The sequence below is a fragment of the Ovis aries genome, chromosome 13 (assembly GCF_016772045.2).
Source record: "Ovis aries strain OAR_USU_Benz2616 breed Rambouillet chromosome 13, ARS-UI_Ramb_v3.0, whole genome shotgun sequence".
Classification (NCBI taxonomy): domain Eukaryota; kingdom Metazoa; phylum Chordata; class Mammalia; order Artiodactyla; family Bovidae; genus Ovis; species Ovis aries.
Window position 1 is genome coordinate 72,460,013 of NC_056066.1, and position 15,956 is coordinate 72,475,968.

At 42.8% G+C, this 15,956-nt stretch overlaps 1 protein-coding gene across 2 annotated transcripts in view; it reads left to right on the forward strand.

Annotated features, from left to right (window-relative positions):
* TOX2 (TOX high mobility group box family member 2) overlaps positions 1-15,956 on the forward strand; it is a 155,300-nt gene that overhangs the window by 87,201 nt on the left and 52,143 nt on the right. For both annotated transcript variants that reach the window (XM_015099889.4, XM_042230163.2), the window contains exon 3: positions 13,968-14,213. In XM_015099889.4, coding sequence (XP_014955375.2) covers positions 13,968-14,213 — 246 coding nt within the window. The remainder of the gene's footprint in view (positions 1-13,967; positions 14,214-15,956) is intronic.

Below are 15,956 nucleotides of genomic sequence, written 5' to 3' on the forward strand. Positions count from 1 at the left end.
AGCATCAGGGTCTTTTCCAATGAGTCAGTTCTTCACATCAGGGGGCCAAAGTATTGGAGCTTCAGCTTCAGCATCAATCCTTCCAATGAATATTCAGGACTGATTTCCTTTAGGTTTGACTGGTTGGATCTCCTTGCTCTCCAAGGGACTCTCAAGTCTTCTCCAACACCACATTTTGAAAGCATCAATTCTTCAGTGCTCAGCTTCCTTTATGGTCCAACTCTCACATCCATACATGACTACTGGAAAAACCATAGCTTTGCCTAGATGGACCTTTGTTGGCAAAGTAATGTCTCTGCTTTTTAATATGCTGTCTAGGTTTGTCACAGCTTTTCTTCCAAGGAAAATGCATCTTTTAATTTCATGGCTGAAGTCATCATCTGCAGTGGTTGTAGTATAAGGTTAGACATGTAGACCAATGGAATAGAAATAAGAGTCCAGAAATAAACCTCTGTGTCTGTGGTTAGTTGCAGTTATTTTCATCAAGGGTGCCAAGGCCAGTCAACAGAGAAAGAACAGTCTCATCATCAAATGGTTTGGAACAACTGGATAACCATGGGCAAAATAATGAAACTGGACTCTACTTCATGCTGTATACAGAAGTTATTTCAAAAGGGATCCATGACCCAAGTCTCAGGACTAAAGCCACAAAATTCTTAGAAGAACACATAGGGTAATTCTTCGTGACCTTGGATTTGGCTACGAATTCTTAGATAGGACATCAAAAGCATGAGCAACAAAAGAAAAACAATGAATTGGACTCCATGAAAATTTAACAATTCCTTTGTATCAAAGGGCATTATCAAGACAGTGAAAAAAAAAGGCCTACAGAATAGGAGAAAAATATTTTGCAAATCATATATCTGTTTTTAAACTCTGTGCTTAGGTTTTCATTATTTAATTATTAATTATTAAATTATTTCTTTATTTTTAAATGGAGGATAATTGCTTTGTGTTGGTTTCTGCCATACATCAACATGAATCAGCCGTACCTAAACGTATGTCCCCTCCCTCTTGAACCTCCCTTCTACTTTCCACCCCATGCAAATCGTATATCTTATAAGGGTCTAGTACGTAGAATATGTAAAGAACTCTTACAACACTACAATAAAAAGACAACCTAACTTAAAAATGAACAAAAAAGTTCTAGACATTTCCCCAAAGAAGATATGCAAATGGCCAAAAAACGCATGGAAAGATACTCAACATCACTAGTCATTAGGGAAATACAAATCAAAACTACTAGAAGATACCACTTCATACTCACTAGGATGGCTATAATAAAAATGGAATTTACGTGTTGGTGGCAAGGATGTGGTGTAATTGGAACACTCATACATTGCTGGTAGAAATGTAAAATGTGCAGCCACAGTGGAAAAAGTTTGAGTTCCCCAGTAAGTTAAACATAGAATTATCATATGACTCAGCAATTCCACTCCTAGCTGTATACCCCAAAGAATTAAAAATAAGGACTCCGACAAATATATGTACACACTTGTTCATAGCGGCACTATTCACAATAGCCAAAGAGTGGAAACAGCCCAGATGCCCATCAGTGGATGAATGAATAAACAAAACTGGGTATATACATATAACGGAATACTGTTCAGCCACAAAAAGTAATGAACTACTGATAAATGCTACATTGTGAATAATGTACATTATGCTCAAAAACGTTATGCTAAATGAAAGAAGAACGTAAAATCACGTATGGTATGGTTCCACGTATATTAAACTATTCAGAATAGGTGAATCCACAGAGACAGAATGCAGATCGGTGGTTTCCAGGGGTTGAGGCCAGGGGACTAGGGAGAAACTGCTTAATAAGCATGGGGTTTTCTTTTGGGGCTGATGAAAATATTTTGGAACCTGATGGAGGCAGTGATTGCAAAACATTGTGAGTGAGTGCACTAAATGCCACACAAGTGTTAATCTTAAAAGAATTATCTTTTTGTTTGAATGTCACCTCAATAAAATTTTTAAAATTATAACAGAAGTATTTAAACTTAATTTTCCTTGCAATATAAATTACTAATCAATATTGGTAATCTTAAGGGAAGGCATAGGTTCTAATGAAATCTAGATTTTTAGTTTGTGATCATTATTAATTTTATAATTCTATCTGGTACCTTTTCTTTTAGGAACCAATATAGTCACATTACATATTGAATACTATAGTCACCTTATGAACAGCTATTTTGAATTCATATACATTGTAATTTTTCAGCTCACTACTCTTTCTAGAATCCTTTTCTTGATTTTTTTTAATCATTCTCTAGGTTTGAACTTTGACTATTTGTTTCAGAAAGGGTTATTTGAAAGAATATATATATATATATATATATATATATATATATATATATAGACTTCCCAGGTAGTTTAGTGGTAAAGAATCTGCCTGCCAAAGCAGGAGACAGAGGGAACACAGGTTTGATCCCTGAGCCAGGAAGATTCCCTAGAGAAAGAAATGGCAACTCACTCCAGTATTCTTGCCTGGAAAATTCCATGGACAGAGGAGCCTGGCAGGCTACAGTCCATGGGGCTGCAAAGAGTCGGACACAACTGAAGCAACTTAGGACGTATACACACACGTATTTATTTTTTTACTTCCTATATTACAACCATGTTAGTTCCTATGGCTAATCGATTCACTTGTCATTTTATTTTACTGTGGTAAGCAAATGAGTCTGTTCTGGTCATTTCATGGAACACAGGCTTATCACTGCAACAGGCTCTGGTCCATTGGGTGTTCTTAGACTCCTTCCTCTCCATCACTTTCTCAAGGCCCAGGGCCCATCCCCCACCCTTGCTTGTTTGTTCCCTTACCTCAAGAAGTCATCAGCTTCCATGTTTAATTAAGACTCTTCCTCCTAGGAATTCCCTGAGAAGACTTAGCCTTCTGACCCAAGGACAAGCCACAGAGGTCTTTTGGATCAGTGCAGTAGTCTTCCTTTCCTGGAATTGGTGTGTGAAAAACCGGACAGTTTCCCGGATGCCCCTTCTACCGCATCTCTATTGCTTTGCTCTGAGTATAGTTGATTCAACGAACTCGTTCTTTAGTTGATTTGGAAAGAAAAGCACAAAGGGGGGAACTGAGAAACAAGCTGATTCTGGCAGCCTCCTAACACGCCTCTGTATGGTAGATGTCATGGGTTGGTAAACCCCTACTTCCTAGCCCTGCTGTTTGCTGCAGTGTCTCTTTCTCCCCACTCCCACCCGCTCCCACAGAGGTAACTTACAGGTTCTCATCCACCAGTTCTGAGAAGGGGGAATGTTGGACTGATTCAAACAACTTGTGTCTTAGCCTTGGATCAGAGCCTGGAGTAAGCCTTCTCCTTAGAAGGGGGGACTCTTCATGGTCTGCCAGTCCATCCATTTTCTTACCACTCTTTCTTCAGGCATTTGCTGAGCAGTTCATTTCTTCATTTCTGTATCAAAGACTTTTTGAGCACTCATTATATGCCAGGCACTGTTGAAGAAACTGGGGATATAGCAGTAGACCAAACAGGCGAAAATCTCCCCCTCAATGAAGATATTCTAGTGGAGTAAGGTAATACATAATAAACGTAATAAATCAATAAATGTGTGGATGTTGCTGCTGCTAAGTGGCTTCAGTCATGGCTGACTCTGTGCGACCCCAGAGAAGGCAGCCCACCAGGCTCCCCCGTCCCTGGGATTCTCCAGGCAAGAACACTGGAGTGGATTGCCATGTCCTTCTCCAATGCATGAAAGTGAAAGGTGAAAGTGAAGTCGCTCAGTCGTGTCCGACTCTTTGTGACCCCAGAGACTGCAGCCCGCCAGGCTCCTCTGTCCATCAGATTTCCCGGGCAAGGATACTGGAGTGAGCTGCCATTAGTAAGTGGTAGAAACAAAGCAATTGTAGAACATGGCTGATGATTTGTGTCTTTAAATTAAACAGGGAGGGTAGACCTCATTGACAAGCGAATGTTTGAGTAGAGACCTTATGGATGAAGGAGTGAGTTGTGTGAATACATAACCATACCTAGTGTGGCCAGACTGGCATAAAGAAGGAGCATGTTAAGAGGTGACGTCAGATGGGTAAAAGGGGTGTAGGTGGGAGTGGGGGAGCTGGGCCATGTAGCCATTATAAGATTCTTGTTCTTTTTTATTGAATGAAAGATTCTTTAAATTCTGCAGTGCTGGACTTTCCTGGTGGCCTAGTGGTTAAGAATCCACCTTCCAGTGTGGGGGACACAGGTTCGATTGAGGATTGGGAAGGTGAGATCCCACGTGCTACAAGAAAGCTTGTGCCACAACTAAGACCCATAAATAAATATAAAAAAACTTCTACAGTTTTTTTATGTTTACAGTTTTCAAAAGTTTCACACACATGGTTTCATATCATCTCATAATAACGCTTTTCCCCTCCTACTCTGTACTCCCCCTTCCCACTTCCCTCTTCCCACTGGTAACCGCTACTTTCTTATCTATATTTTTGTCTTTTTTTTTCTATTTTCACTTTTGTTTTGCTATAATTTGTTGTATTTTTTAGATTCCGCATGTAAGTGATATCATACAGTCTATGTCTTTTTCTGTCTGACTTATTTCACTTACTATAATGCCCTCCAGTTCCATCCATGTTGCTGCCGATGGTAAAATTTCATTCTTTTTATGGCTGAGTAGCCTTCCAGTGTGTGTGTGTGTGTGTGTGTGTGTGTGTGTGTGTGTGTGTGTGTGTGTGTGTGTGTGTGTGTATGCTATTTCTTCTTTATCCATTCATCTCTTGATGGACCCTTAAGTTGCTTCCATACCTTGGCAATTGTAAATAATGCCAGTGTCAGCACTGGGGTGCATGTATCTTTTTGAATTCATATCTTTGGTTTTTTCTAGATTATAACCAGGAATGGAATTGCGGAGGACTCTGTTATTGAGTAAGAAGGGCACTCCTGGAGGGTGGTGAGCAGAGGAATTACATGGACTTACATTTTAGCTTGGAATTCTGGCCTCTGAGTGAGAATAGACCAAAGCGACAGCAGAGGCAGGCAAGCCAGGTAGGAAACGACTGCAGCCCCCAGGATGACGAGGATGGTGGCTTGGACAGTAGTGGTTCCATTTGTATGTGTTCTGCAGGTGGGGCCGTTAGCATTTCCTGACAGATTTGGTGCTGGGTATGAGAGAAAGAAAGTAGTCTAAGGACAGCTCCAAGGCATTTGGCCTGAGCAATTGCAAGGTTGGACTTGCAATTAGCTAAGGAAGAGAAAACCGTGGATTGACAGGTTCTCTTTTGGATGCATTAAATTTGAGATGTCCATTAAAACGCAAAGGTGTCAAATAACAGTGGGGTCCATGAATCTGTGGTTCAGAAGAGAGTTCTGAGCAGGACACATAAGCTGGGGAGTCAGCAGAACATAGATGGTATTTAAATCCAAGAGACTGGATGAAATCCTCAAAGACTGAGTGTGTCTAGAGGAGAGGTCTGGGATCTGAGCTCTGTGACATCATTAATAGGTTGAGGGAAAGAACGGGAACCAGCACAGGGCATGGAGAAGAAATGGCTAGTGATTTAGGAAGATCAATATCTGTGATGTCCTAGAACATTTGAAGAAATTTATTCCCAGGAGAAAGTGGGTGGCCAAGTATGTCAAATGCTGCTGAGAAGGTCAAGGGGGGCAAGAGGGCAGTGAGATCTGACCATTGGACTTAGTAACACAGAGGTTACTGGAGACCTTGACAAACAGTTTTGGTGGATGGTGGGATGAAAATGTGATTGGAGTGGGTATGAGAGAGGATGGGTGGATAGGAAGAGACAGCTCTTCCCAGAAGTTTCCTTGTAAGGTTTTGCTAATATTTCAGCTTCTATAGCTTTTACAACCTGGCATCTCTTTCTGTATTCTCATGAGGACACTGTGCTGAAGAGCAAATTAGGCATCACTGAGGCCCATCTCTTACTTAGAGGAGGTGAGGAACTTGAGTCTTGAAGAGGTCTCTGACCCAGTGTGGGAAAATGATGGATTCAGAGTCACAAGACCTGGGCTTCAGTCCCAACCGAGAATTACTTGTGACACCTTCCTTCACTGAACTTCATCGTCTTCATCTACAGAATGGAGAGAACAGTCACTTCTTTGCAGAACTCACGAGTTAAATGGACAGTGGGTGTGGAAATGCCGGGTCCAGCGACTGACAGACAGTATGAAGCCATAGCAGGCTGGGCTGGTATTCAGGTGTCATGCATTTAGGATTTAATTGCATTCAGAGGAGGCATGTACGTGTCTGAATGTGTAGTTATTTTTAAGTGTGCTAATTGCCTCTTTAAATGAATTGTCATAATCGTGATTCCAATATTTTGATACAACATATGCTTAGTTTTGCAAAAGGCTTCTGGTCCTTTGGGCTGGTTCCAGTGTGTTAAGGTTTTGGTTTTTGAATGAGAGGTGTGAACTCAAGCAGTCATTTGGCTTTCACTGTCGTGTGCCTTGTGACAGCACCTGTTGTGGGTGCAGGGAGTAGAGAGGAAGTCAGCCGTCCGCAGACGTGAATAGTAGGTGACTGAGGGACTTCCGGTCTGTTGGGAGGGACAGATGTGGAAATACCCAGATGAGTCTAAACCCAAAGCCTAGTGCATCACCCTCTTACATGTGCTCACTCATCACATTCTAATTGAGCACCTACTGTGTGCCAGGCACTGGTGACACAACAGCCTTTACCCCTGGCCTGGGGTCTGGAGGAAGGGGACATAAACTGAAAGTAAGGAAAGAGTCACAAATCATTGCAGGTGTTAAGAAGGCTCGGAGAGTGCATGTGAGGCTGTAGAGGGGGAATCCTGACCCAGTGTGGGAAATGATGGTTGGATGGCATCACCGACTCAATGGACATGAGTTTGAGCTACTCCGGGAGATGGTGAAGGACAGAGAAGCCTGCCGTGCTGCAGTCCACGGGGTCCCAAAGAGTTTGGACGTGACTGAGTGAACAATAACAGCGATAGCTACGGTTATCATGGCTGGGCCAAAATTTGTTTTTTAGTGCTTAAGCCCTCAGTTTGGCCATGAACTGGCACAGCCTCTAACGATTATAAGGACCCAGAGTCCCAGGATCCATGTCACAGACTAGAAAACGTTGCCTTCCTTTGCAGACAGTGGAGGGAGTGAGACCTTTTTCTAACTGTGTGACTTTGGGCAAGTAAATTCCCTTCTCTGTACCTTAGTTTCTGTATCTGTAAAATGGGCATATAATAACAGAACCTCCTTCATGAAGAGGTTGTAAGAATTCAATACATTAATTATCTGTAAAATGTTCATAACTAGCATATTAAATGTACAGTAAATGTTATTTATTTATATTTCCAAATTGAAACCATGCTCAATGAAGTTGTTTTCAGTAGAAATGAGGCCTACCAGGACATGGTTTCCACTTATGGGTCAAGGTTGATCAGGAGAAACTGGATCTTCCCTGGGTCCCCTCCCCTGTCCTTCTGTTAGTACTGGGCACCAGCTGTGGGACTCCCATCGAGTTGGATTGAAATCTCATTGATTTGATTGAATAGCCAATGTATATCATTAGCCATGGAACCTGAGAGGTGGATGAGCCCATCCCCTGTCCCTCTTAGTGCAAGAGTGAGGATTGAGCCCAGAGAGAGGCGATGACAACCTCAGATCGTGCAGGAAGAGAGATGTGACTTTGGGTGTATGCTTATAGAGCAGCTAGGCAGAGGTTGGTCCCCAAACATGTGAGCTTGGCCCAGCTCTTGGAAGCAACTTCAGATGGTAGGAAAGAGCCAGATCTTGGTGTGGGAAGACTGAGTCCTATTCCATAGGGCTCCCAGTGCCCTTTCCCACCAACAGGGTCGCTGCTTCCTGGACTGCTATTTGCCGATAATATGAAATAATCTCACAACATCCCTGCAGAGGGATCCAATGAGCAAGAGGTGGCTTGGGGTCTGGGTCTAAGGGCTGGGCATGAATGTGGCAAGACACTATCCTCTCAGATCAGGTTTCTGTGGATATCAAGGACAGTCCGGCTTCTCAGGTGGCTCAGTGGTAAAGAACCTGCCTGCCAGCGCAGGAGGCACAGGAGAGACAGATTCAGTCCCTGGGTTGGGAAGATCCCCTTGAGAGGGAAATGGCAACCCACTGTAGTACTCTTGCCTGAAAAATCCTATGGACAAAGGAGCCTGGCAGGCTACAATCCATGGGGTTGCAAAGAATCAGACAGGACTGAGCGTGCATGCATGCTCCTCAAAGAACAGTCCAGGGCTCTTGCCCACAAGTTGTGGTGAGGTTCAAACCACAGGCACCCAAGGAGAAAGGTGCTGACACCAAGCAGGGGTTTTAGAGACCATGTGGTCCCCACTCCCACCATTGTTGTCGTTTTTCAGTCCCAGTCGTGTCTGACTCTTTGTGACCCCATGGACTGCAGCAGGCCATGCCTCCCTGTCCCTCACCTTCTGGAGTTTGCCTTACTTCATGTCCATGGCATCAGTGATGCCATCCAGCCATCTCATCCTCAGATGCCCCCTTCTCCTTCTCCCCTCAATCTTTCCCAGCATTAGAGAGTTTTCCAGTGAGTTTTCTGTTCGCATCAGATGGCCAAAATACTGACGCTTCAGCTTCAGTATCAGTCCTTCTAGTGAATATTCAGGGTTGAGCTCCCTTAAGATTGACTGGTTTGATCTTCTTGATATCCAAGGGATTTTCAGGAGTCTTCTCCAGCACAACAGTTCAAAGGCATCAATTCTTTGGCATTCTGCTTTCTTTATGGTCCAGCTCTCATAACCATATGTGACCAGAGGGAAGACCATAGCCTTGACTATACGGATCTTTGTCGGCAGAGTAATATCTCTGCTTTTCAACACACTGTCTAGGTTTGTCATCGCTTTCCTGCCAAGAAGTAATCGTCTTCTGATCTCATGGCTGCAGTCCCCACCCACAGTGATTTTGGAGGCCAAGAAGAGGAAATCTGTCATTACTTCCACCTTTTCCCTTCTATTTGCCATGCAGTAACAGGGGCGGATGCCATGATCTTAGTTTTTTTAATATTTAGTCTTAAGCCAGCTTTTTCACTCTCCTCCTTCTCCCTCATCAAGAGGCTCTTTAGTTTCTCTTTGCTTTCTGCCATAAGAATAGTATTATCTGCATATCTGATGTTGTTGATGGTTCTCCTGCCTATCTTGATTCCAGCTTGTAACTCATCCAGCCTGGCATTTCTCATGATGTGCTTAGCATATAGGTTAAACAAACAGGGTGACAGCAGACAGCTCTGTCGTACCCTTTCTCGATCTTGAACCAATCAATTGTCCCATACAGGATTCTAACTATTGCTTCTTGACCTGCATACAGGTTTCTTGGGAGATAGGTAAGGTGGTCTGATATTCCCATCTCTCTAAGAGCTTTCCACAGTTTGTTACGATCCACACAATCAAAGGCTTTAGTGTAGTTGATGAAACTGAAATAGATGTTTTTCTGAAATTCCATTGCTTTCTCTATAATCCAGCAAATGTTAGCAATTTGATCTCTAGTTCCTTTTCCTTTTCTAAACCGAGCTTGGACATCCAGAAGTTCTTGGTTTGCATAATGCTAAAGCCCAGCATGCAAGATCTTAAGCATGACCTTACTAGCATGGGAGATGAGTGCGACTGTCCAGTGGTTAGCACATTCTTTGGTACTGCCCTTCTTGGGAGTTGGGGTGAGGGCTGACCTTTTCCAGTCCTGTGGCCACTGCTGAGTCTTCCAGATTTGCTGACATAATGAATGCAAAACCTTGATGGCACCATCCTTTAGGGATCTGAATAGTTGTACTGGAATTCCGTTGCATCCACTCGCTTTATTAACGGCAGTCCTTCTTAAGGCCCATTTGACTTCACACTGCAGACTGTCTGGCTCTGGGTGACTAACCACACCATTGCAGTAATCCGGTTCATTAAGATCTTTTTTATAGAGTTCTTCCATGTATTCTTTCCATCTCATCTTGATCTCTTCAGTGTCCACTAGGTCTCTACCATTTTTATCCTTTATTGTGCCCATCTTTTGGCAGAATGCTCCCTTGATGGTTCCAGTTTTCCTGGAGAAATCGCTAGTCTTTCCCCTTTTGTTGTTTTCTTCTGTTATTAAGCACTGTTCATTGAAGAAGGCCTTTTTGTCTCTCCTAGCTATTCTCTGAAATTCTGCATTTAATTGGATTTATTGTTCCCTCTCTCCCTTGCTTTACATTCTTCCGCTATTTGTAAAGCCTCCTCAGATAACCCCTTTGTCTACCTGCTTTTCTTTCTCTTCGGGATGGTTTTGTTCACCACCTCCTGTACAATATTACGGACCCCTGTTCTTCAGACACACTGTTAACTAGATCTAGTCCCTTGAATCTGTTTGTTACCTCTACTGAGAATTCATATGGGATTTGATTTAAGTCATACCTGGCCGGCCTAGTGTTTTTTCCTGGTTTTCTTTAGTTTAAGCCTGAATTTTGCTGTGAGAAGCGGATGATCTGATCCACAGTCAGTTCCAAGTCTTGTTTTTGCTGACTGTATACAGCTTCTCCATCTTCGACTAAAAATAATGTAATGCATTTGATTTTGATATTGACCATTTGGTGATGAACATGTATAAACTCATCTCTTGTGTTGCTGCAAAAGGGTATTTGCTATGACTAGTGCATTTTCTTGGCAGAATTCAGTTAGTCTCCCGCCATAACTCCTACCCATCCCACTCCTCATCCAACAAATATTTATTAAGAGTCTACCAAGAACCGGATATTGTAATGGGCTTGAACTGCCCTAGCAATTTTTTTTTTAAACTTTTTTGGAGTATAGTCGATTTACAAAGTTGTCTTCATTTCAGATATACGGCAAAGTGTATCAGTTATACGTACACGTGTACATGTGTATGTGTATCTTTCCTTAGATTCTTTTCCCATACAAACCGCTGCAGAGTATTAAGTAGAATTCCCTGTGCTGTTCAGTAGGTTCTTGTTAGTTATCTGTTCTATATATAGGAGTGTGCATATGTCAGTTCCAATCTCCCAATTTATCCCTCGCCACTCCATCTCCTGATAACCATAAATTTGTTTTCTACATCTCTGACTCTACTTTTGTTTTCCAAATAAATTCACTTGTACCCTTGAAAAAATAATACTCCACATATAAGTGATATCATGATATTTGTCTTTCTGTGTCTGACTTATTTCACTCAATCTGACAATCTCTCCGTCTATCCATATTGCTGCAAATGCACTATGTTGTTCTTTTCTATGGCTAGGTAATATTCCGCTGTATATATGCATACCACATCTTCTTTATCCATTCATCCGGTGATGCACATTTCATTTGCTCACGTCCTGGCTATTGTAAATAGTGCAGCTGTGAACACAGGGTTCAGTTCAGTCGCTCAGTCGTGTCCGACTCCTTGTGACCCCATGGACTGCAGCATGCCAGGCTTCCCTGTCCATCACCAACTCCCAGAGCCTACTCAAACTCATGTGCATTGAGTCAGTGATGCCATCCACCCATCTCATCCTCTCTAGTCCCCTTCTCCTCCTGCCTTCAATCTTTCCCAGCATCAGGGTCTTTTCCAATGAGTCAGTTCTTCGCATCAGGAGGCCAAAGTATTGGAGTTTCAGCTTCACCATAGGGTTGCATTTATTTTTTGGAATTATGGTTTTCATTGGGTATATGGCCAGGAGTGGGATTGCTGGGTCATATGGTAGTTTTATTTTTAGATTTTTAAGGACCCTCCATACTGTTCTTCATAGTGGCTGTATCAATTTATATTCCCACCAACAGTGTAAGAGGGTTGCCTTTCTCTATACCCTCTCTAGCATTTATTGTTTATAGATTTTTTGTTGATGGCCATTCTGACCAATGTGAGGTGAAATCTCAGCGTAGTTTTGATTTGAGTTTCACTAATATTAATAATTAGTAATTTGAGCATCTTTTCATGCGCTTTCTGGCCATCTGCATGTCTTCTTTGGAGAAATGTCTGTTTAGATCTTCTGCCCATTTTCTGACTGGGTTATTTCTTTTTTTGATATTGAGCTGCAGGAGCTGTTTGTATATTTTGGAGATTAATTCCTCAGCAGTTGCTTCATTTGCAAAGATTTTCTCCCATTCTGAGGGTTGTCTTTTTGCTTTCTTTATGTTTTCCTTTGCTGTGCAAAAGCTTTTACGTTTAATTAGATCTCATTTGTTTATTTTTGTTTTATTTTTATTACTGTAGGAAGTGGACCAAAAAAGATCTTGCTGCAATTTACGTCAAATAGTGTTCTGTCTATGTTTTTCCCCCAGAGTTTTAGAGTTTCCAGTCTTACATTTTAATCTTCAGTCCATCTGAGTTTATTCCATGTATTGTGTTAGTGTTCTCATTTCATCCTTTTGCGTGTAGCTGCCCAGTTTTCCCAGCACCATTTATCGAAGAGCCTGTTTTTCCTCCATTACATATTCTTGCCTCTTTTGTCATAGACAGGTGACCACAGGTCACCATCATATTCACCGGTACCTTTTAGTGTCCTTCATCAGTTCTGGAATATTCCCAGTCATTATCTCTTCAGTTATTCCTCTGCTTCATTCTCACTCTTCTCCCTCCAGTCTGTTGATTAAAGAGATGTCCATTTTTTCCTCACTTTTTCCTCTATGTCTTGAAACTTCTCTTTCATGTTGTCTCAGATCCATCTTGCATTTCATATATAACTCTTCTCCTAGGTCTAATCACTCTCAGAGCATAGAAAAGGAAGAATGATTTTCCAGGCTAACATAACCTTGGTGCTGAAACCCAATAGGAGCAGTGTGAAAAGGAAAATCATAGGCCCATCCCACTCATGAACTAGATGCAAAAATCCTAAACAAAATACCAGCGATCAAAATGTAATAATGGATAAAATAGAAATGCATTACGGCCAAGTAGGGTCCAATGCAGAAATACAAGGTTGCTTTTGCATTAGGAAAACCAAGTGTAGCAATTTACCATATTTAACTGAATTAAAGGAGAAAAGGCTCATTTGATCCTTTCAGTAGATGCAGGAGAAAAGAATTCAATAAAATTAAAAATTGATGCCTAATTGAAAGAAGAAGGAATACCATTAACCTGTTATAGAATACCTATAAGAATCTATGGCAAACATTTTGCATGCTGGGTCACTTCAGTCATGTCCAATTCTTTGCAACCCCATGGATTGTAGCCTGCCAGGCTCCTCTGTCCATGGGATTCTCCAGGCAAGAATACTGGAGTGGTTTGCCATGCCCTCTTCCTCCCCCTTGCCATGCCTTCCCTACTCAAGGATCATGCCTCCTGAATTGGCAGGCAGGTTCTTTACCACTAGCACCACCTGGGTGCTTAGTGGTAAAATATTGAGATACTCAAGAAAAAAAAAGCAAGTGTGTCCACTCTCATCATTCCTACTTAGCATTGCACTAGAGCTTCCTGGTCAGTGCAGTGAGGTAGGGAAGATGAACAAATAACGTTTGGAAAGAAAAGTGTCCAGTGTGGCTCCTGGGGGAATAGTGTGTGTTCCCGGGGGAATGTTTGTACCATTTACCGAGATGAGAAGACGAAGAGAGGGCACAGATCGGGATACCCAAGAGAAAGTCATCCAGCTGCCCTAGAAGACCACCAGGCATGGGGCCAGAATACTTCAGCTCCACTCCTGGCTCTTTTACTAACCCTGCATGAGCCACTTTCCTCCAGGACCTGAGTTCATCCATCTGTAAAATGGGTGGATGTAGACAGATGGATTCATGGTGGGCTGCAGTGGCCAGATCTGGTGGGAAAACAAAAAACAGGTGAGCAGGTGGTGGCCCCACTTTCCAGGAGGGCAGGTTTCTGTTACAGACTGTCCAGCAGGAGGAAGCACCCACTGGGGATGGGTCGGGAGTCTGACTGCAACATCTCGACTGTGTGCCTTGCAGAGGGACCACCCCCTCTCTGCTTTGCTAAGGGCTGGTCACTGTGGCTGTCACTGGTGCTGTCAAGCCTGTTCTGCAGTTGTACAACATTGACCTGCAATAGCCTGCCCTTTTGATATTTTAGACCTTCAACAGCCAGAACGAGAGCAACGAAGACTATGAGATCCCCCCAATAACACCTCCCAACCTCCCCGAGCCATCCCTCCTGCACCTGGGGGACCACGAAGCCGGCTACCACTCGCTGTGCCACGGCCTCACGCCCAACGGACTGCTCCCTGCTTACTCCTACCAGGCCATGGACCTCCCAGCCATCATGGTGTCCAACATGCTGGCCCAGGACAGCCACCTGCTATCAGGGCAGCTGCCCACGGTGAGTCCCTGTTACCCGCCATGGTTCCTGCCGGGTTACGGCAAAGAAGGGAGGACCCTCTGCTCAGGTGCAGGGTCTGGGCTCTGTTGGTTACTTGCATGGGGGTCTGCAGAATATGGGGGGTGGGCATGGAGGGAAGTTTATGTTCTTATGCTACTTACTTCTGAAGCTCTGTTTATAATATAGTGATATTATTTTATTTTTATTTTTAATAGTATAGTCTTACCTTTTAAAGGCTTTACTGAAGGAGAATTCCCTGGTTTCCCAGTGGTTAGAGCTCCATGCTTCCACTGCAGGGGGTCTGGGTCCAGTTCCTGGTTGGGGGACCAAGATCCTACAAGCTACTTGACACGGTCAAAAAAAGGGCTTTATTGAAATTGAAATATTGTTCACCTACTATGCAATTCACCTATTTAAAGTATACGGTTCAGTAGCTTTTAAAATATTCACAGAGCTATGTGACCAGCAACACAAGTTATTTTAGAACCTTTTCATCACCCCACAAAGAAACCTTATACCCTTTAGTCATCATTCCCAACCCCACCCCCATCTTTAGCCCTAGGCAACCACTAATCTAGTTTCCGTCTCTGTATCATTGCCTCTTCTTCACATTTCATATAAGTGGAATCATATTATTTAAAAAATATTGTGTCTTGCTTAAGCTGGGAGGGGAGAGGGTGGTGACTGACTTAGAGTTTTGAGGATAGGAGGGACTTTGGCAGGCAGACCAGCACGGAAAAGGACCTTCCAGGCTGGGGAACAGCATGTACAAAAGCAAGAAGCAGGAGGCTCATGTTGTGCTCAGGTGTGGCATGTGGGTCGCCCTTACTAGGCTGGAGAGAAAGAACATGGAGTCGCATAGGAAGAGAGGACGTGAAAGAATTAGTAGGGCCTGGATCATAAGGATCCTGAATCCCATGCTGAGCAAGGTATGAGTTTTCAGCATGAATGACTGGTTTGAACAATCAAGACTTATAGAAAGACAGTAGAGAATTCTTTTGTATAATGGGGGGGGGGGGAATCCTTAAGGGAATTCTAGTACTTCTTCTGAATGACTGGGGTATATGTTTCTTTTTGCTTTTTCCTTTACAGTTAATATTATATTGATAGTCACACCTCTTAACTTCATTCTTAAGTAACAAGAATAAAATTCAAAGAAGCTGATGCAGGGAAAAAAAAAAAGACTGAAATATCTAGGTATTGAGGGCTGGACAGAGGGTTTCAGGCATGGCTGGATCCAGGAACTCCAGCAACATCATTAGTATCATCCACACAGCGGGCACGACGGCCACCAGTAGCCAGCATCCCCTCTGACGTCTCTGGCAGGTGGCAGTTTGAGTCTCCAAAGAGGACCCTGACAGCTTGGATGGACCAACCACTGTATCTAGGAGGAAAACAGTCCTTGATTTTGTCAGAAACACACCTGTGGGAGGGCAGGAGGGACCGCTAAATTGATTTCTATAAGAATCACATGATGTTGGATGGATCATGTTTATCCCTACCAAGGCTGTTCAGAGGTCACAGCCAGATTTGTGGCCCAGTTCTATCAGATATCTGAGACCTTCATTTGTATTGTTTATCATCTACCAATCTTGACTATATTCTATTTATTTATTGTTTACTCTTATTACCATCAAATCTCCTTGCTTAAAAAAAGAAAAACAACCTGGCATGCTCTAGGTATTTTCAAGAGCCACATCACTTTTATTTTTGTGAAGCTAGGTGAGACGTAGAAGGAAAGAT